Raw genomic sequence first — 23,304 nt, 5'->3', positions numbered from 1 at the left:
GATGAAACCGGACATATTCTTTCTAAGTGAAACTGGCATAGGGCCAACCACTTCTCTAGACGAATTCATAATTAAAGGATACTCCAACTTAACATCTTAATCTGACCTCCAAGATCGCCATGGGCATGGAATATGTGCCTACATCAAAGATGGTTTACCATGTGGTAGGGATATCTCCAGAGAAGACCCTAATTTACCTTATATGTGCTTTCAGTTGCACTTGCTAACACCACTGCATTTATATTTGCCCTCTATCGCCCCCACAACAGTGGAGTTACTATCTTTAAGAGCATATCTGAGAAAATTGACCACATCCTGTCTGCTCATCCTTCGGCTAACATTCACATTTGCGGTGACTTCAATGTCCATGATGTGGAATGGCTGACCCACTCAAATAAAACCGATGATGAGGGGAGGTTTTGTCACGATTTTACCATTGCCTATGACCTCACTCAGATTGTTCACAAACCCACCTGTGTGCCCGATACACCCGGTCAATATGCAAGCCTTCTAGACCTTTTCCTCACAACTTCCCCTGAACTGTGTTCATGTTCCGTTCTATCTTCTCTGACCACTCTGTTGTAGCAGTTAAGATAAAACTGAAATGTAATAAGTCTTCAGACGTACCTCTCCACCATACTGTATATCGATATAGCTTCCGTACATTCATATCTGACCTACCTCTGCATGCATTAAAAAGGATGTGCCCCCTATAGTATCAGATCTGACCGAATGGTTAATTATAGGCATAGACCGATTCATACCATCGAAAAAATTCCAACAAAAACCTAACAGCCAGCCATGATGTGCTGCTGCCATCGCACACAGAAATCACTTTTTCCATAGCTACCAACGTAATAGATGTACTGAGACTAAAGCTGTTTTCAGGGCTGCCACCAACCACTGTAAAAGAGTAATAAAACATGTAAGAGAGCTATATGCTCAGTCTGTTAAATCCAAAGTAGCTGAGCAGCGGCTTGGTTCCCATCAGTTCTAGCAAACAGGATCCTGAACAGAAGTGTGCATTCTATCCCAACCATCATCAATGGACCTGAGGTCATCTCATCAGCATCAGACAAGGCCAGACAATTTACCAAGAACTTTGCAGCTAATTCTACCCTATGCGACAATGACCATCAACTCCCTGTATTTCCTCCTATAACAGACAACACGTAATGCAACATAAAAATATCCGTGCATGAGGTCGCCAAGCTAATCAAGAACCTTGATTCCAGTAAAGCAACTGGCCCTGATGGCATTCCAGTTATACTGCTGAAAAAGCTCCAACCAGAACTTGCTCCCATACTTAGAAAACTGTTTAAGCGTTGCCTTAAGGAGAAGTGCTTTCCAACACCCTGGAAAACCTCATCAGTATGCCCTGTATTTAAGAATTCAGGTGAAAAGTCATCTCCCTCTCAGTACAGACCAATAAGTCTCCTGTGTGTTATGAGTAAGTTGTTGGAATCCATATTAAATAAAGAAGTAGTCAACCACCTCAACAGAAACAACCTTCTTAGTGACATGCAATATGGTTTCCGCTCTGCAAGATCTACAGCAGATGTGCAAACGGTTATATCTCACAGGATTAGTGAATCTCTTGACAAAGGTTTCCTTTCCAGGGCAATTGCTCTTGACATATCATAGGCCTTCGATAAGGTATGGCATAAGGGCCTACTTCACAAGATTTCCAGCTACGGTATTACTGGAAATGTTTTCTCTATCATTAAATCATTTCTCTCCGATAGGTTCATAAGAGTAGTGGTCGATGGACAAAAATCATAGGCCCACAGTATTAATGCTGGAGTTCCCCAGGGGTCCATCCTGGGCCCAACTCACTTCCTGATCTACATCAATGATCTCCCTAAACATATACTTAAATCATTCGTTGACATCTATGCTGATGACACGACCATCTATGGCAACACATCAAAGGCTGTAAATAACAAAGTTCTCTCTAATTCTCTCTCCTCTGATCTTGAGCAAGTGGTACAATGGGGGAAGAGGTGGCTGGTCACTTTTAATGCATCCAAAACCAAGCTTCTATCTTTACATCATCAATGCTCTGATCCCAATCTGGCATCAATTGAAATGGATGGCTCTCGTCTTGGAGAGGCTCCATGTTTTGACAAGCTTCTGGTTGGTTGGTTGTTTTTGCTTTACGGCATATCAACCCTTTTCCGGTTATTTAATGCAGAGACAAACTTCTGGGTTTGACCTTTACTCCTGATCTGAAATGGAACACGTACATCAAATCTGTTGCCAGGGACGCTGGGAAAATGGTGGGATCCTTCTACTACTCAAGAAGATATCTCACTACTGATGCAATTCTCTATCTGTGTAAAAGCCAAGTACGTCCAAGGATGGAATACTGCTGCCACATCTGGGCGGGAGCTGCTAAAAACAGCCTACCTGCTTTGAGTACAAAATAGACTTCGGGGTTTAGTGGGGGATGCCCTTTTCTCTTCCCTGCAACCTCTCTCCCACAGAAGAGACGTTGCAAGCCTGTCTTTTTTTTATCGCTATTTCCATGGCAGTTGCTCGACTGAGCTCCAATCCCTCGTCCCCCCCTCGCCAATCTTTCATGAGAAACACCCGTCTGGCTGAAACTACTGTCAATAATTTTCCTCACTCTTTATCTGTGCCTAAATCCAAACACAGATTTCTTGAGCAAAGCTTCTTTCTTAAAACTGCACGCCAGTGGAACTCTCTGCCGCTTGCCTGTTTCCCACCTGACGACAAATTGGACGTCTTCAAGTCCAACATAAACAAACTCCTGACAAACCGCCTCCTTAAGTAAGACACTATCAAAACCCCAATACTAATGATTACTACAATACTATCTCATTGATTACTGTACACGCAATAACCCTTGTCCCTGAGTGGCCTTCGGGCCTTGATAAGTGGTGACCCCCATGTAAAAAAAAAAAACAGCTACTCCTTTCCCCATTGTACCACGTGCTCAAGATCAGAGGCGAAGAATCGGAGAGAACTTGCCGTTTACAGTCTTAGATGTGATACCATAGATGGTAGTGTCATCAGCATAAATGTCTATAAATGATGTAAGGATGTAATTTGGAAGATCATTAATGTAGATCAGAAAAAGAGTTGGGCCAAGGATAGACCCCTGAGGGACTCCACGATTAATACTGTGAGCTTCTGATTTTTGCCCATCAACTATTACTCTTATGAACGAAATGATTTAATAATTGAGAAGACATTTCCAGCTAAAGAAATGATTTAATAATTGAGAAGACATTTCCAGCTATACCATAGCTGGAGATCTTGTGAAGTAAACCTTTATGCCATACCTTATCAAAGGCCTTTGATATGTCAAGAGCAATTGTCCTAGAAAGGTTGCCTCCATCAAGAGATTCACTAATCCTCTGAGATATAACTGTAAGCACATCTGCTGTAGCTCTAGCAGAACTAAAACCATATTGAGTGTCACTAAGAAGGTTATTTTTGTTGAGATGGTTGATTACTTCTCTATTTAACACAGATTCCAGAAACCTACTCATGACGCACAGGAGACTTATTTACCTGCACTGACAGGGAAATGAGCGATCACCTGAATTCTTAAATACAGGTCATACTGATGAGGTTTTCCAGGGTGATGGGAAGCAATTCTCCTTAAAACAACGTTTAAAAAGTTTTGTAAGTATGGGTATTAGTTCTGGTTGAAGTTTTTTGAGTACTATAATTGGAATACCGTCAGGGCCGGTTGCTTTACTGGAATCAAGGTTTTTGATTAGCTTGGCAACATTGCATACAGATATTTGTATATTACATAGTGTGTTTTCTGATACAGGAGGAAATATTGGGGATTGGCAGCCTTGGTCACAAAGGGTAGAATTAGCTGCAAAGTTCTTAGCAAAGAGTTTTTGACTTTGTCTGACGCTTACGAGATTACCTCAGATCCATTGATGATAGTTGGGATAGAGCACACGCTTCTGTTTAGGATTCTGTTTGCTTTTTGCCAAAACTGGTGAGAACCAAGCCGCTGCTGAGCTACTTTGGACTTGATGGACTGAGCATACAACTCTCTTGCATTCTTTATTACTTTCTTACAATGGTTGCTGGCAGTCCTGAAAGCGGCTTTAGTTTCCATACATCTATTACGTTGGAAGCAATGGAAAAAGTGATTTCTGTGCGCAATGGCAGCTGCACATTCTGGAGAGAACCATGGCTGGCTGTTAGGTTTTTACTGGAACTTTTCAAGGATATGAAACGGTCTATACCTACAATTAACCATTCCGTCACGTCTGATACTATAGATGACACATCCTTTTTAAACATGGAACGCAGAGGTAGATCTGATATAAATCCCAGTCAGCCATAGTATATCGATATACTGTACGATGGCAAGGTACGTTTGAGGACTTATTACATTTTATTTTTATCTTAACTGATACAACAGAGTGGTTGGAATATCCAAGAGGGGACAGAACGGAAACTGAACATAGTTCAGGCAAGTTGTGAGAAAAAGGTCTAGGAGACTCGCATACTGGCTGTCAGTGTCGGGCACACAGGTGGGTTCTGAGTGAGGTCATAAGCAATGGAGAAATCATGACAGTACCTCCCCTCATCATGCATTTTGTTTGACTGAGTTAACTATTCCACATTGTGAACATTTAAGTCACCACAAACGTGAATGTTAGCTGAAGGATAAGCAGATAGGACTTGGTCAATTTTCTCAGATATGCTTTTAAAGATAGTAACTCTGCTATTGCAGGGGCAATAAAGAGCAAATATAAATGCAGTAGTGTGAACTAATGCAACCCGGAAGCACATATAGGGTAAGTTAGGATTTTCTCTGGCGATGTCCCTACCACATGGAAAGCCATCTTTTAATATAGGCACATATTCCATGCCCATGGCGATCTTGAGGGTCAGATTTGGAAGTTAAGTTAGAGTATCCTTTAATTACGAACTCTTCTAGGAAAATCGTCTGTCCAATGCCAGTTTCACTTAGAAATAATAGGTATGGTTTAGTCTCCTGTAATTGGGTTTCAACCTCTGGAAGGTTAGAGCAGAGACCCCTTATGTTAGAGAAGGAGACATGGTAGTATGTTGGAAGTTGGAGATCCGGGTTTAATCTATGAGTATAGGGTGTAGATTTAAGGTTAATATCTACTAGGGTTAAGAAAAATCAAATATGATTTGTGGATTTGGAAATTATAGTATAAGGGTTAGAGTGTGTTTCGAAATGTGCTTTAGGTGTTAGTTTTGATGTAAAGATAATTACCAGTTCTTTATCCCATCTAATAAAAGAAAGATATAGTTGCTAGTTAATATAGATCACTTATAATCTGGCCACAAACTGTGGCTAATAGGTATCTATTTTATAGATATTCTATAGAGTATAAATATAGGTTAAGCTAATGCATGCCTTAGCAATAGAAATATATAGATGTTTAGTATTTATCGATTTTTAAAGGGTCAGCCTACTAAAGTTTAGAACCCCCTTCTCATGTACGTGCAAAGTATGTGATTTTATATCAGCTTTGGGAGAAGAGCAATTGGTTTTTTGTCAAGTTGGAACAGGAGAGATGATATAACTTACAAGAATACATCATTAATATACAATACGGATATACAGGAATTTGGGGAGGATTTAGGAGTATAAGGATTTTTAGTGTTTATCATGCAAAACAGACAGGCAGGCATCTTGGAGACAAAGTATTATTCATTTAAAGCAGATATTTAGAAATAACATTTGTGCCAGTAATTTTAGTAGCATACATCAGTAACAATATACATGTGACCAGTATAGGCCTTATATTTAAACATTACACTTATATTTAAACATTACACTATAGAACGATAAATTATGATTTTCAAAAAGAGGAAGCAGTATAAGTAAATAAAAGCAGGAAAACAGGTTTGGTGAATAAGCAATAACTTAATTGCTTCATAAGCAGTGGTTTGCACAATTTACCAGTTTTTGTATGATTTTGCTTTTATTTTTGGAGATATATTTTGTACTGTAATGCTTCTACTTCATCAAGATATTTCGGTCTGTAGGATCACTGCAAATCCTGTCTGGATAGGTGTTTTTGTTTTAGTTTCTGATCCTGTGTAATGACACAGGATCAATGAAAATCCTGTCTTTGAGTAGGATCATTGTGGATTACATTGGATAACAATCGGGTTGTAATCTGATAGTTATCCAGTTTCTGAATCTACTAGAATTTGCCAATTGAATTAATCCGAGATCGATCCGGAATTACAACCCCCCCCCCCCAAAAAAAAAATATGGACATAAATCAATAAGAAGTAACCCATAGAACTATAGCACTTTATAGCTTTTCCTTCCTTTATTTTACATAGGAGTCACCACTTATCAAGGCCCGGAGGCCACTCAAGCAAAAGGGTTAATGAGTGTACAGAAGTCAATGGGACAATATTGTAGTAATCATTCGTAGTGGAAATTTGGTAAATTGGATTACTTAAGGGGAAAGGCTCATCAAGAATTTGTTTACGTTAGACTTGAAATTGTAGTCAGCTGGAAAGCAGGCAAATGGAAGAGAGTTCCACAGTTGTGCAGTTCTAAAAAAGAAGCTTTGTTCATGGAATCTACGTTTAGGTTTAGGCACAGATAAAGAGTGCAGGAAATTATTGAAAATATTTTCAGCTAGACGAGTGTTTTTCGTGAAAGGTTGGCGAGGGGGGACCATAGATTAGAGCCGAGACGAGCAAAAAAAAAAAGCAGCTATTCCTTTCCCCATTGTACCACGTGCTCAAGATCAGAGGAGAGAGAACTTGCCATTTACGGTCTTAGATGTGATACCATAGATGGTAGTGTCATCAGCATAAATGTCTATGAATGATGTAAGGATTTAATTTGGAAGATCATTAATGTAGATCAGAAAAAGAGTTGGGCCCAGGATAGACCCCTGAGAGACTCCAGGATTAATACTGTGAGCTTCTGATTTTTGCCCATTAACTACTACTCTTATGAACCTATCAGAGAGAAATGATTTAATAATTGAGAAAACTTTCCAGCTTTACCATAGCTGGAGATCTTGTGAAGTAGGCTTTTATGTCATACCTTATAAAAGGTCTTTGATATGTCAAGAGCAATTGTCCTAGAAAAGAAAGCTCCATCGTGAGATTCGATAATCCTATGATATATAACCATAAGCACATCTGCTGTAGATCTAGCAGAATGGAAACCATATTGCATGTTACTAAGGTTATTTTTGCTAAGGTGGTTTACTAATTCTCCATTTAACATAGATTCCAGCAACTTACTCATGACGCACAGGTCTGTAGTGAGAGGAAGAAGCCCGATCATCTGAATGCTTAAATATAGGGCATACTGATGAGGTTTTCTGGGGTGTTGGGAAGCAATTCTCCTTAAGACAACGCTTAAACAGCCTTGTAAGTAGGGGAACTTGATCTGGTTGAAGCTTTTTCAGCACTATAATTGGAATGCCATCAAGGCCAGTTGCTTTACTGGAATCAAGGTTTTTTGGTAACATCACACACAAATATTTGTATGTCACATAGCATGTTTTCTGATACAAGAGGAAATACAGAGTATTGACGGCCTTGGTTGCATAGGGTATAATTAGTTACAAAGTTCTTGACAAAACTAGTGGGAACCAAGACACTGTGCTCAGCTACTTTGGGCTGCATATAACTTTCTCGCATTCTTTATTACTCTTTTACAGTGATTGCTGACAGTCCTAGAATCAGCTTCCATCTCAATACAGCTTCTTGTTTTATCCTTTTTCCATAAGGGGAATACTATCTTTTAAAAAATTTCTTCTCTGTATAATGTGTCTTTACTCCCCTCTTCTGATGAGAAGCGTTAGGCTTCGAAATGGCATGGCCTAAAGAGGTTTCCCTATCCAAAAATATTATAGTCCCTTTTGAACTGAAAGCATAATAAAATTTAATTGTAAATTTTTTATCCTCTTGTTATCTTAACTTAGTCTATAAAATTAGTTTGTATTTTTAAATGTATTTATAATGTATTTTTAACCACATTTCCAAACTCTCATTCTTATCTGGATTAATTTTAACTAGCGAGTCTACTCCCCATGTTATACAATAAAATATGATAATCAAATTTTGTAAGGGGGACTTGCATTCAAAAAAAAACTTTAAATCTATTTAAAATTTTTACCATCCCTTAATCTGCCTTTTAAATAGATATTACTAAAAAAAATATTTTATTGTGTTATTTTATTCCATTTCTATATTCTGTGCTATCTACCCACTTGAAACTATTTTCCCAGATTTTAATTGCATGTCATCTTGTTTGTAATATATTAGTAATAGTTAGCAATATATGAATAGACACAAAAGAAAAATTGGAAATACACATCTTTTTTCTAGCATTCGTCCCTTTGGTAAATGAGTTTGTATGTTTTAAATTATTAATACAGAAATCGAAAATTATACCGTTTCAATTAAAAGGAGGAAGTATTATAGGATCATAGGAGAATATTATAATCATAGGAGAAGGAAGTATCCTCTATAGTATCAGATCTGACCGAATGGTTAATTGTAGGCATAGACTAATTCATACCATCTAAAAAATTCCAACAAAAACCTAACAGCCAGCCAGAATGTGCTGCTGCTGCTATCGCGCACAGAAATCACTTTTTCCATAACTACCAACGTAATAGATGCACTGAGACTAAAGCTACTTTCAGGACTGCCAGCAACCACTCTAAAAGAGTAATAAAAAATGCAAGAGAGCTATATGCCCAGTCTGTTAAATCCAAGGTAGCTGATCAGCGGCTTGGTTCCCACCAGTTTTGGCAAATAACAAATAGGATCCTGAACAGAAGTGTGTGTTCTATCCCAACCATTATCAATGGACCAAAGGTTATCTCGTCAGCATCAGACAAGGCCAAACTATTTGCCAAGAACTTTGCAGCTAATTCTACCCTATGCGACAAAGGCCATCAACTCCCCGTATTTCCTCCTATAACACAGAACACGCTAGGTAACATACAAATATCTGTACATGAGGTCGCCAAGCTAATCAAGAACCTAGATTCCAGTAAAGCAACTGGCCCTGATGGCATCCCAATTATAGTGTTAAAAAAGCTTCAACCAGAACTTGCTCCCATACTTATGAAACTGTTTAAGCGTTGCCTTAAGGAGAAGTGCTTTCCAACACCCTGGAAAACCTCATCAGTTTGCCCTGTATTTAAGAATTCAGGTGATAAGTCATCTCCCTCTCAATACAGACCAATAAGCCTCCTGTGTGTTATGAGTAAGTTGCTGGAATCTATATTAAATAGAGAAATAGTAAACCACCTAAGCAGAAACAATATGGTTTCCGTTCTGCAAGATCTACCACAGATGTGCTAACGGTTATATCTCACAGGATTAGTGAATCTCTTGACAAAGGTTTCCTTTCTAGGGCAATTGCTCTTGACATATCAAAGGCCTTCGACAAGGTATGGCATAAAGGCCTACTTCACAAGATCTCCAGCTACGGTATTACTGGAAATATTCTCTCTATCATTAAATCATTTCTCTCTGATAGGCTCATAAGAGTAGTGGTTGATGGACAAAAATCAGAGGCCTGCAGTATTAATGCTGGAGTCCCTCAAGGGTTCATCTCTTCTTGATCTACATCAATGATCTCCCTAAACACATACTTTAATCATTCGTTGACATCTATGCTGATGACACGACCATCTACAGCAACACATCAAAGGCTGTAAATGACAAAGTACTCTCTGATTCTCTCTCCTCTGATCTCGAGCGCGTGGTTCAGTGGGGGAAGTCGTGGCTGGTTACCTTTAATGCATCTAAAATCAAACTCCTATCCTTACACTCTGATCCCCATCTGGCATCAATTAAAATGGATGGCTCTCGTCTGGGAGAGGCCCCTGTTTTGACAAGCTTCTGGGTTTGACCTTTACTCCTGATCTGAAATGGAACACGTACGTCTGTTGCCAAGGTCGCTGGAAAGATGGTGAGATCCTTCTACCGCTCAAGAAGATATCTCACTACTGATGCAATTCTCTATCTATATAAAAGCCAAGTACGTCCAAGGATGGAATACTGCTGCCATATCTGGGCAGGAGCTGCTAAAAACAGCCTATCCTGCCTTGAGAGAGTACAAAATAGACTTTGTGGCTTAGTGGGGGATGCCCTTTTCTCTACCCTGCAACCTCTCTCCCACAGAAGAGATGTTGCGAGCCTATCCTTGTTTTATCATTATTTCCATGGCAGGTGCTTGTCTGAACTCCAATCTCTGGTCCCCCCTCGCCAATCTTTCACAAAAAATACCCATCTAGCTGAATTCACTGTGAAAAGTTTCCCCCACTCTTTATCTGTGCCTAAATCAAAACGTGGATTCCATGAACAAAGCTTCTTTCTTAGAACTGCATGCCTGTGGAACTCTGTTCCGTCTGCCTGTTTCCCACCTGACTACAACTTGGATGTGTTCAAGTCCAACGTTAACAAATTCCTAATGAACCGCCCCCTTAAGTAAACACTTCATCAAATCTCCACACTAACGTAATGTACTTGCAATAACCCTTATCCCTGAGTGGCTTCCAGGCCTTGATAAGTGGTGACCACCGTGTTAAGTGTTAAAAAAAAAAAAAAAAAAGGAAGTATAAAAATCAAAGCACACATTTGGCTCTTAAGGCAGATACTCCCTCCCTCTTACTGCTCTCAGATAAAAGCTAATCTTTGTACCTCAATTCATTCCATGTGGAGACACTGGTCTTTTAGCTAGACCAACATGGGTCGCTCAAAGAACACCAAGTTAAGTGCTTCTATATATCCGTGTTGTATGCAACCTCTTTATGTTGATCTAGTCCCACCATTTCTTTGCTTTATATTCCCTTACATATTCAAGTAATTATTAATCTCCTATTCATTTATTTTAAAACAAATTAGTTGCTAGAGCAGATTGGTTCTCTCGCAATCCTTGAAAGATACAATTTCTTGTAAATGTTAGAGGGGAATTTATCTCCAATCCTGCGCTTATTTATGAAGAATAGAGAAAAACTTTAAAGTAAGATACTCAATATCTTCAGTGGTGCAAAAATACTTAGGCACATGGTTACTCCTCTCGGTGTGATGGACCTGTTGATTTGTCAGATCATCTATCTAAGAGAAAGAAACTCTGATAATAAAACTGGGTGAGGGAGGCCTCCTCAGTTATGGTCAACAGCCTTCCTGTAGCTTGTGACTCAAACAAATTCCCGGTTTGCAAACCTAACTTGCTTAAGGAGTAGATAGGCTCTTCCTATCGCTGGTTTTCACACTTCTTTGTCTATTAGCCACGCCAGGGACTCATCAAAGCCACCTTGTGCTTGGCCTTGTTTTCTGACTAGGACATTGAATATTCCCCATTTTAAATTTCACTCTTTCTCTCAGAAACTGATAAAATTGGGTTTGCTTGCATGCCACTTGTGCTCACATGATTTATTTGGGCCGGTCTTGTCTGAGAGGTTGAGGGCAAATGATTGACAGTTTGTCTTGTTACTGTTTCCAACTGACAGTACTGGGGCCCTAACTCTTTGGTAATGCTTAGACTGACTCCTCTGTCATCAGTTGTATAATATCAGGATAGTTGTAGTGCAATGTCATGCATAGAAAGGGACTCTGCTGCTATCTCTGGTAGGCTTTCACGAGACCACAACTTCTAGACAGGACTCAGCTAATGAGCCACTGTGTGTATACTTGGTGTCCAAACCGGCCCACAAAACCAAAGAGGGGAGATATAACATATGAGAAATATTTGGAATCAAGTACCTCCTCGCTGTTATTTCATATCATTTGAAACCATAGCAGCAAGTTTTTGTCTCCCTTCCATCAAGGCCAGAGGTTTTGAGAAAATATCAGATATTTTGAAATTCATATGTAAAACTAAGAAAACAGATGACTATGACTGTAAAAAAGTGCCAAAAATAGGCTCTGGATGATGGATGATCCCTTTAATGTGCAAGCTTAAGGGCAAATGTCACATAGCCCACTACACAATTCAGGTCATTACTAATCTAATGAGCCTTTGTTTGTTAATTTCTGATCAATAGTCGCTGAGATTTGGAACTTATAAAATTGTCAAAATAGATTTTATATTTTAGGATATATCTATATGGGTAGCCAAATTGAATATTGAAATGTTCATATCTTTAGTTCTTTGGAATGAAACTACTTGAAAATTTGCAGGCCTTTTGAAGATTATAATACTATGGTTAAAATTTTATGACAATTAGTAAAAAAAAGGACCTATATTTTCAAACCAATAGAATATGCCCAAATTTGCCTACATTTGTGTAGAGATAGTGTCCTAGCAGACCAGCTTTAGTTTTGCTGCTTTGGTTGTCTTCCCTGCGGCCTTGACAGGCCATTAATCTATATATTAATAGGATAGCGTGCGTTATTTATTTTGTGTCATGCTTACATTCGAGTGACTGTAATTGTTATTAGCCTCGGTGCCTGGCGTGGTCCGGATGTTTAGAGGTGCGTGTTGAGCAAAACAAAAAAAACACACACAAAGTGATAGTAGGCAGGCAGGCTTGAACGGGGTACGGAGTACCACGAAGGAGGAAAAGAACATGGAAAAAAAACACGACGGTTTTGCTGTTGCACCTATCGCCAAACTGGAAGTGACATAGGTTTAAATTAAGGCTAGTCAATCGAAAAGAGGGAATGACTTTCAAAAATATTGTTGAAAAAAGCGACCCCTCCTTGTAGAAAAGTGCCCAGTTGAGGGTGAAGGAATTAATGTTTTTGGCCAATTTTCCGATATTTGCCATCCAAAGGGTCAAGCTTCAAAACAATACTGATCTCGTGAAAATGTCGCCTCTGTCATACATTTAAACAGACAGGTTAGATTTATATGATAGATCAGATTCATTCATATGTGTGTATGGTCATTTGTATGATTTGGATTTTTCTCCAGTGTTATTTTCACGTTTTGGTCAATGTACCCTCCAGCCTTCTTCGGGTGCATTTCATCGAACTTGGGAATCTTTCTGTCAAACTCTGGAATCTGCAGGGAATTTCAAACGGAACTCTTTAATTAGTCTACAGGGGTAGCATGCTCTCATTCTGTCAGCCATGATTGGGTAAAAGTTCTAAATAATTCACAGTTGAATTTTAAGTGTCACCTACACTAAGGATTGAACTTTCAACCTCTAGAAGAGAGTAACTTTACAACTGTAAGGACCCACGAAGTAGTGGATAAAATACTGAATTCAATTGTAAAATTACACTGCTTATTCCAAAGTTCAAGATATGCCTGAAGAAGGTTGGAGGTTACATCAACCAAAACATGAAAATAATACTCAAGATGAAAACAGTAGTGCGAGAAATCACAATGATATAAATAATCAAACATCATCTCAAAAATTCAAGTTGAAATCACAGTTTTATATACATAAGTGGCACTTTCTGTTTGTTTGTCCATATTTTGAATTTTTGGTCGATGAATATCTTAACTTCTTTTATGATAGTGTTTGGATGATATGGTTAAGTTGCAGTTTTAGTCACTTAAAACTTCTTTAAAGCTTCACTGCTCACTCATTTCTCAACCAAATTTCAAACAATTAATACAGTTTATAGATCATCTTCTCAGCTATATTGTGAAAAAAATATTTTCAAGTTCCATGGAGTAAAACAAAAGTTATGATGAATTTACTGGTGTCCAAAATCATAAAAATTTGTAAGGAGGTGAGCGACGTTTTTCATGACTGATTTCCATAGCAACCACTTCACTTCAGCGACTAATGTTTCTACTAATTCACCGCTCTCGCGAAAAGAGAAGTAACAAGTGATAGAGAGAAAATCAAAACAGACTAGTGGCATATATATTGTTTTACATATGTGTGCGTTATGTTGATGGGGCAAAAAATACGACTGCAATTAAACAAAGAACAAGTGAATTTACTGGAAGCCTGGGAAAATCATGGATTACAATAGGAAAATGCGAGCATGAAAAGTAATATGGTTAAGCTTAAACATGGAAAAGAAAAGTACAAGATATTCTAGTAAAAAATATAATAAATTTATAACTTAAAATATTGCAGCATTAAGAATTGATTATATAATGTTATAAATTGAATTTTAAAAAAATCTTAATGCTGCAATATTTTAAGTTATGAATTTATTATATTTTTTACTAGAATATCTTGTACTTTTCTTTTCCATGTTTAAGCTTAACCATATTACTTTTCATGCTCACGTTTTTCTATTATAATATACACTTAAGTGTATATATTTTTATTGTGTACTTTTAATTTTGAATGTGTACAATGTGTAAATAAACATTTCATTTGAAAGATGCTAACATTAATCTACGTGATGACATCATCAATCTGTGATGCAGAGTTACAAGGGCAAACAACTCATTTTTTCTTTTAGCTCAACTTTTTAGAAATGAAAAATATTGCATCAATACTAAATTAATATTTCTCCAATCGCTTTCAGTTGTCCACGGACTTTATTACATCACCTGACGAGGACTTTTGGTTATTACCGACCAATTGTCTAAAACATTATCATGTCCAGTGTAGCGACTATGTAATATTTGGCTACATAAATAAAAATATATATATACCCACACACACACTCACTAGTAGGCAGCTCGACATTGCTTGGTCATAAAATATGCTTAAATATAATATTTTGATTAATGCAGATTTCATATTATTATATTATATTGGACCCAATATATAGTAATGATTAAAAAAAAAAATAAAATAAAAATGCCACCACTGGTAATCGAAACCAAAACGTTCAGCTTACGATTTACTTTTTCCTTTGACTTTAATGTCTAAGCTATAAAGACGTTTGCTGCAAGGCTAAAAATGAAAACATGAACCAATAGTTGTTACATTACACATGCATATTCATAATGCCGTCGTTCAACCTTCACCTGGCAAATTTTTTTTTTTTAATTTCACACTTTTGCACTGATTTTCTTTGGCTAAAACCAAAATATAAAGTTTTTCATGGGTTTGAATACCCTATATATTAAGTTTCATGTTTGTAGACCAAAACTAGCAGAGGAGTTTGGTAAGCAAAATTTAAATTTTTACGCAAATATTACGCAAGTATAAATCATGTAGAATATCTGCATGAATATAATTACACATAAGTTAACTAAAGATGTTCATCCCATAAGAAAACTGAAAAAAAAAAAAAAAAAAAAAAAAACTAATAGGGAATTAATTAAAATTAATGTTTAAAAGAATATGCAAATTAGCTAGATCTTTTGCAGATGAATGCAATTCCACAACCCATATGTAACAAAGTTGTATTTTCTTTTTAAATAGAAAAATGTGTTTTTAATATGAATATCAATACAAAAAAAAAAAACATTCATAGAAGTATAGATTCTCAAACTCAGGTAAACCTTGATTAAGCTGATTTGGATATGTACGTTTTAAAAAGAGTTTCTAATGTATTAATATTCTTTAATTTACAATTAGTAATAATAAATACTATTGTATATAGGCACTTGACATTTATAAAATGGAAAAACGTTTTACTTTTGATTTATTGATACCAATAATATTTTATGGGGTCTAGTTTGTATTGAATCCTACATTATGATGCGTAAGTTTGAACTAGCATAAAATCTCATTTAAAATTGAAAATTCAATTTTAAATGAGATTTTATGGATGCTCATTAAGTTTTTGGATTTTATAAATACAAATATGAGAAATGTCTGCCCGTCGCCATTAAAAACTTGTTACTTTTGCTTTTACCAGGCTGCTGGCTACAGTTCCGATATGAAAGAAGAATCACTGAACCAATATGAATATCCAAATGGAACAATATGGCAGGAACTTTCTACTGCTGGAGTTGCAAAAAAAGATTAGCTTCTTGATCCTAAACAATTCAGTACTCCTACAATGATGACTGTGGAAGTAGCAGTGACATAAAGAAAACAAATTTTTAAGTGAATAAAATGAAATCATAAAATCATGATTTCAAAAATATACAATTTCTTTTCTTGAATTCAAGTGTTGCAAAAAGATTTTTTTGAAGCATTTCTAGATAGAGTTCTTGTTCAGAATTCCCACTAATACAGTGAAATATAGAAAACAAACAAGAATAAAAAAAACAAAAACATTACGCTGTATGTAACCATGATAAAACGAAAATATGTTCTCAAAGTCATGTAAATTAATCGAGTAGTTTTATTTTTAAATAGGAAAATCATCTTTAAGCGATTAATGGAAATTCATACATATTACATCAATGAATTGTTCAATTATCTCACTTTGTTTCTTGATTTTTTTTTGTTTTCAAAATTTCGGCTGAAACAGTCACTTCTCAAATACTCATAAAATTTTATTTTCCTATCTAAAAATAAAACCACTTGATTAATTTACTTGATTTTTGGAATATCAAATTTTTTTGTCACACGTCATACAGATTTTTTCTATATTCTTGTTTTTAATATAGGGGGAACTCTGGACAAGAACCCTAAATTATATTAAAATTATCTGTGAAGAGAAGTTGATGAAGCTGTTAAAATTACAACTTTAATACTAGATATTGGATTACAAAATTAATGTTTTTCTTCTGTGTCCTTTGTAGTTTTAGTAGAAGGCCTTAAACTGATTGAACTCCTTACTAAGAAAAAAAAATTGGGGAGATGGGGGCAAAGTAGTGTGTACATTTTTCAAGACACTGGTGGTATGAAAACACTTAAGACATTTAAGAAGCCAATTTTGGTGTTGAAGATTTTTTTTTTCTTCAAAGCAGTGTCTAACAAGTAGTACTGCTATAAGAAATCTTTCTTATTTCCTCAATTATTTTTCATAGAGAACAAAAAAATAAACATAAAACCTTGTATTCAACTATAAAAACTACCTTGAAAGAAAGTAATTTTGTTGTGCTCATTCATAAAAATCTGTCATTCTTAAGTTTTTTTTTTCTTTTGAACACGGTTGTCCTACACAGTAAGCAACTAATATGCTTTGAAGCAGGTAATTTTTTTTTTTTTTTCAAAAATTGCTTCAATTTTGAAAACAACTTCTTTTCTAATGAGCTTCTAGAGAATTGTAGAACATTCAACCTGATCCTTTTACTCAGAATTCGGCATTCAGCAATGATTACATCAGCAGCTAAAACATCTTTGAAGCAGGTTCTACAATGGTCTCACCATAGTAACAAAACTCCTGAAAAAAAAAAAAAAAAAAAAAAAAAAAAAAATGAAACTTTCCTTGGCTGGCTAACCTCTCTAGGATCCAAGACATCCATTCTTTTGCATCCAGGAGGATAAATACTCCACATGACTGTACCAGCTAATTCAACCATATTCTCTTTAGGACAACCTCTATGCTGGGCAAATGTAACGTTTTCATCAAACTTTAGATTTGGTCAGTTGTTACATTGCAAATCCATCTGATCCTGGATCTGTCATTGTGCTGTTATCGGATGAAAGAGGACTTGGTGAGCGCCCAGCATTTACTGCGATAAATCATGACACTCCTGACAACATATAAAGTGTCAGGATTAAAGAAAAAAACAAACAACAAAAAAAGATAAAGATCCTATTCCAATTGTAAACCAGTTTACCAAAATTGGATTCATTTGGAATGAAGAGCAATTGGAACTCAATTAAACATTTTCTCTATGAATAGAGAAAAGCGAATAATCCAATGAATATTCCTAGAATTTAAACTTTGGAATTGCCCAAGAATATTGGGGTGGGTTGCGGGGAGCATTCCACAATCCTTGACTTTGAAAAACTCCAAAGTATTCATTTTGTTTTTGAACAAAATTAGTTCAAACAATGAATTCTATAAAAACATTAAAAAAAAAAAAAAGTATTGTAGAAAATGAGTGGTAGGGGGATTGAAGAGGATGGTATTCTTTTGAGAGAGAAAAAAAAAAAATATCAATAATAATGACTAGAAAACCCAGAAAAAAATAAAGGTACTTGTCCAAATCCCATCCATAATGAAAAAAAAAAATCTTTATAATGTACATACCATTTTCAGAAAGAAAATATTGTAGACTAAAAAGCACAATTTAATTTTTAGAAATAAAATCATTTTTAAGTAAGTTTGAGTTTTTCAATGTCCTCTTCCCCTCATATTAAGATGACTTTACGGTTTTCTAAAATCTTCTAAGTTTGAATTATTTGGAGTTATCTCCCTTGTTCCTTTAAATTGCTTTCTAGATGATGCAAGATCATCGCTCATAGGTTCGCCATAAAATTTGATTTTCTTATTAAAAAAATAAAACTACCTTATTAATTTATGTGATATTTTGTGTACAATATTTTGTTTCTATCAGTTACATACGTCATACAAATTTTTCTTATTTTCTTTTAATATAAAGGAAATTCTGGACAAGCACAAAAATAGAAAATATTTTTTTTGAAAATTAATAAGTTAACTTGGAGTTAAATAAAAATAAACCAGACTTTAAATAAAATTAAAAATGGATATTTACCGTTTAACAGAAAATACTCAATACACATTAGATGAGAGTTAATGAAAATTCCACTTGTGGGGGAAAAAAAAGAAAAGGCTGATGTGTTTAACATTGCAACATTTTGTCCTTTGAAACTAATTATTAATCTTTTAAACTGCCAAATAGAAAATAATTTATGGTTTGAATTAAAGTTTCAAGACATGGTTATTTTGTGTTCCTAAATTAATAGTAATAGGAATTTTCTTTGATGGTAAGAAAAAAAAAAAAAACACTAAAAGCTAAACATTATTTGTAGAGGAAAGAAATGCATAAGAACCATAAAGATGGGCAGAAAGACAACAGTTAATTTTATAATAATTAAAATGTTCACTAATATTATATAGTCAAACGTACACAAAATTTACACAACAAAAATCAGAATCAAAAGTATTTTCCAAATAAAGATTCTGAATACATATTTAAATTATTTACTGTTCTCATTGTAAGAGTTATTTTCACGTTATCAGTTGATAATCTCCAGCCATCTCCAGCTGTTCATATTAGGTGTTCATCTCCAGCTGTTCATATTAGGTGTTCATCTCCAGCTGTTCATATTAGGTATTCTTCGCATTACTGTTCTCATCTGGAATGCTATTTTCACATTTTGGTGGATGTAATTTCCAACCTTCTTCAGGCGCATCTTGTCAAACTCTGGAATTTGCACAGATTTGAATAAAACCCGTTATTTAATCCATGGAGTTAGCATGCTTTTGTGCCGTCACCATGACTGCATAGAAGTCCTAAGTAATTTGCAATTCCTGAGTTTGGCAAGATACACCAAAAATAAAAAGATACACATAAAAAGGCCGGAAAATAACATTCAAGATAAAAACGGTAGTCTGAAGAATCCAAATAATATGAATAATCAATCCTCATCACAAAAATAATTCGGTTGTCTGTTGTCGAACTGTGGAATCATTTTCTAGAATCAAAATAATGCAAGGATTTTGATCAAAATTTAAACAAGTATTCTAGATTTAAGGTGTAGTATTATCATATCCTGATTTTAATCTTCATAAAGGGACATTAAAGTGAGAAATTAATTTTACCCATCCCGAGATGGGTATTTTTCTAGTTATGTATGCAGTGAAAGAAACTAACTTTGTTTGTTTATGGTACATAGTGGATTATAAAATGTAGAGCTGTTATAACTTACATCAACTCTGTCGAAGTTCAAATTAATCTCTTCAGAGCAAAGTCTAATACAATACAGTAAAATTTACTAAAATATTTTTCAACTGGAACAAAAACGCTATTTTATTTTATGGAAAGAAATTTGTTAAAAACTTTCAAGAAAAATAATTAACACAAAGATGGAAACAAGTAAAGAAAAAATTTCAATTCTACCTCTGACTAGTTGAAATAAAGATCAATTCAATTCGATGTGGAATAGTTTAATGACATAAAAAGAAAAATGGGGTGATGTATGGATGAAGAATGCTTATTTAGAAACAGGTTTTTATTATAAAACATTTAGATGAATCAAGTAGTGAAATGACATCTCAATCCAAAAGAAGGGATGCCCAAAACAATTTTACAATGAAAAGAAAAGGAAACAAAAAAGGGTTCTTATTTAGAATTCAACCTTATTAAAAATACAAAAAGTACGTAGCCATCACGGAATGAAAATGTTATTTCAAAAATCATATAGTCATTTTTATTTAAACTCAGAAAAAAAAATGTTTCGATTTTTAATGATTAAGTTTTAATTATTTTTAATACAAACAAAATCTTTGTAGTCAAATGGATTTGTTACCCTTGAATTTTAACATATTCTAAAAAACATGGGTCGCTTGTCATAAAATTTTTTTTTTTTTTTGATAAAAAAAAAAAAAAAAGCTACTTCATCAATTTATATGATTTTTGGAATATAACATCTTTATTTTGTAATAGATAAGTACATCATAAAGATTTATCTGTATTTTTTTTTTTTTTAATTAAGCTGAATTCTAAATAAGAACCAAGAAAAGAGAAGAAAAAAAACTTTTCAAATAAAAAGAAAGTAAAAAAGGAAGTCGATTTGTTATGAAGACTTTTTTCTTTTGGAAAACTATTATATTCCTTCCTCAAAAAAAAAAAAAAATTTTAAATAAATAATAAAAAGAAACTAAAACAGTCCTTACAGTGATATAATAAAAAGAAAATAAAATATTTTTAAATAAATAATAAAAAGAAACTAAAACAGTCCTTACAGTGATATAATAAAAAGAAAATAGAAATTTTTCTGTGGATGATGATGTCCCTTGAGGACTGGGAAGGGGGATTTTATTTTCCGAGCTGTCCAGTTAGTAACACCAACTTTTCCAGATAATAATAATGGTATTGCATGGTGGCCAAAATTCCCTTCTCATTCTGAACATTGTCCTTGGCTGAATAGTCAATGTAATTACCATCCAAAGTGGTCATTTTACCATTAAGTGCATTCAATATGGCATTACCAGCACATATATCCCACTTTTTGATGGCTGTAGTATGAACATAGGCATTTGATAATCCTTTTACAATATGCAAGGTTTTAAAACCTGGAAGGAAAAAAAAGAGAAAGACAACGTTAATGTTAAAAGCAAATAGATATCTGTCTAGATGCACATTCTCCATCCTTGATGCATAAAAATTTAAAAAGATATAGTAGACTAGTGACTTGTGCATTCCAGCGATGCACATCAATTTCCCTATTACTCAATATGTAATGCACATTTTTCTTTAGAAAAAAGTAGCAATAAAAAAAATATTGGTTTTGTATAAATTTGTCAAGAACTGTTATTATTTTCATAGTATGTGTTCAACTGCTGTACATACAGGATAAATGGGTTATATTGAAGTTTTTAGTGCGACAATGGCTGCCAAACGTCTGAGGCTAGTTGTTTCATATTGCAACCTGTGTAAGCTATATTATCTTGCCTTGTTCACTTTTGGCAGAATATTTTCAATTTTTATTTTACAGTTTTATTATTTTATTCTTTTCAATTTTTATTTTACAAATATTACAGATTATTTGTTTATTTTTCAATTTTTGTTTTACAGATATTGTGGATTATTTATTATTTTTTTTTTTAATTTTTATTTGGCAAATATTACAATTTTTTTTTCAATTTTTGTTTTACAGATATTGTGGATTATTATTTTTTTTTTTTTAATTTTTATTTGGCAAATCTTACAAATTTATTTAAAATTTTTATTTTCATATATTGAAGATCATTTATTTTAGTTTATTTTTCAATTTTTATTTTGCAGATATTGTAGATTTTTTCAATTTTCAAATATTGTAAATTATTTGTTTTGCTTTCAATTTTTATTTTGTAAATATTACTATGTATTTTTTTTTTCAATTTTTATTTTGTAGATATTACTGATTCTTTTTTTTAAATTTCAATTTTTATTTTACAAATATTACTATGTAGTTTTTTTCAATTTTTATTTTGCATATATTACTATGCAGTTTTTTTTCAATTTTTATTTTGTAAATATTACTATGTAGTTTTTTTTTCAATTTTTTTTTTTTAAATATTACTATGTAGTTTTTTTTCAATTTTTATTTTGTAAATATTACTATGTAGTTTTTTTCAATTTTTATTTTGTAGATATTACTGATTCTTTTTTTTTAATTTCAATTTTTATTTTACAAATATTACTATGTATTTTTTTTCAATTTTTATTTTGCAAATATTACTATGTAGTTTTTTCAATTTTTATTTTGCATATATTACTATGGAGTTTTTTTTCAATTTTTATTTTGTAAATATTACTATGTAGTTTTTTTTCAATTTTTATTTTGTAAATATTACTATGTAGTTTTTTTTTCAATTTTTATTTTGTAAATATTACTATGTAATTTTTTTTCAATTTTTATTTTGTAAATATAACTATGTAATTTTTTTTTCAATTTTTATTTTGTAAATATTGCAGAATTTTTTTTTTTACCTTTTATTTTGCAGATTATTTATGCGATTTTCAAATATTGTGGATTATTTATTGTTTTCAATTTTTTCTTTGAAAATATTACAGATTATTTATTCACTTTTCAAATATTTAAAAAAAATTATTTTGTGGATTATGTATTGTTTTTTTACTTATTTTCACTAAGTCCACCATGCAAATTATCTTGGTGCTATATTTATATATATATTTTTTCAGAACCAGGCAAGAAGGACATTAGTTTTTCTTTTGCTTTTAGCCCACTTGGCATTATTTTTATGAAGAAGTCTTAGAACTTTGTTTTCTAAATCTTTCTATCAGAGATTTAGCCGTCCAAACTTCTAATAACATTACCATATAACATTTATTTCACTCTTTCCCGTATTTGAGTATAACCTAAAGCAATTCCCATTTAAAATGTTTCACTAAAATCAAATCTCCACAAAAACTTCCACCCTTAAAATAAAACCTAAGAAAGGCCTTGTCAAAGAGTCTACCCATGTCATAGTAGAGAGGTCTGTACATTTACTCAAAAACCTATACAAGATGAAGATCTAGGTTAACTTCATCACATCTGACAAACTAATTTACTATTTGAATTTAAAAACGGTTTTGGTGATTACTTACCTGCTCCACCTGCTGGAGTCACAATAGTATTTTCCCCAAAAGCTTGCTTAAGAACCTCAACTACTTTTCCTGCGTGCGACCGCGATACTATGATTTTTGCTGGTTTGTCTTTAGCTAGCTGAATCTTTTCTTGTTCTTTCAAATTTGAAGAATGACCATAACTCACCCAGGCCCAATCTGAAAAAGGAGAAGACTTTAAATGAAAGCAACTCATTGGATTACATCTTACAAAGCAGGAATTAAATTTTATCTGGATGTTTAGGAGGCATATCAACTCTTTTTGAGGGGATTATTTAATGCTGAAATCTTTATAATTTGTATTATTTGGACTT

At 33.9% G+C, this 23,304-nt stretch overlaps 2 protein-coding genes across 3 annotated transcripts in view; one reads left to right on the top strand and one right to left on the bottom strand.

The window, feature by feature from the left end:
• Positions 1–15,944, top strand: part of LOC145287842 (mitochondrial enolase superfamily member 1-like) — a 400,234-nt gene extending 384,290 nt beyond the window's left edge. For both annotated transcript variants that reach the window (XM_080135718.1, XM_080135717.1), the window contains exon 16: positions 15,709–15,944. In XM_080135718.1, the coding sequence (XP_079991844.1) occupies positions 15,709–15,819 (111 nt within the window). In that variant the 3' untranslated portion in view covers positions 15,820–15,944. The remainder of the gene's footprint in view (positions 1–15,708) is intronic.
• Positions 15,945–19,808: 3,864 nt separating this feature from the next.
• Positions 19,809–23,304, bottom strand: part of LOC145287843 (inositol monophosphatase 3-like) — a 47,093-nt gene continuing 43,597 nt past the window's right edge. The window contains exons 4-5 of the mRNA XM_080135719.1: positions 22,973–23,149; positions 19,809–20,952 (exon numbers count right to left, since the gene is read on the bottom strand). Coding sequence (XP_079991845.1) covers positions 20,696–20,952; positions 22,973–23,149 — 434 coding nt within the window. The 3' untranslated portion in view covers positions 19,809–20,695. The remainder of the gene's footprint in view (positions 20,953–22,972; positions 23,150–23,304) is intronic.

The sequence above is a fragment of the Euprymna scolopes genome, chromosome 11, assembly GCF_053919585.1.
Source record: "Euprymna scolopes isolate OS-2025 chromosome 11, ASM5391958v1, whole genome shotgun sequence".
Taxonomy (NCBI): domain Eukaryota; kingdom Metazoa; phylum Mollusca; class Cephalopoda; order Sepiida; family Sepiolidae; genus Euprymna; species Euprymna scolopes.
The sequence above is the reverse complement of the archived record's forward strand: the minus strand, read 5'-3'. Positions and strand labels throughout refer to the sequence as shown.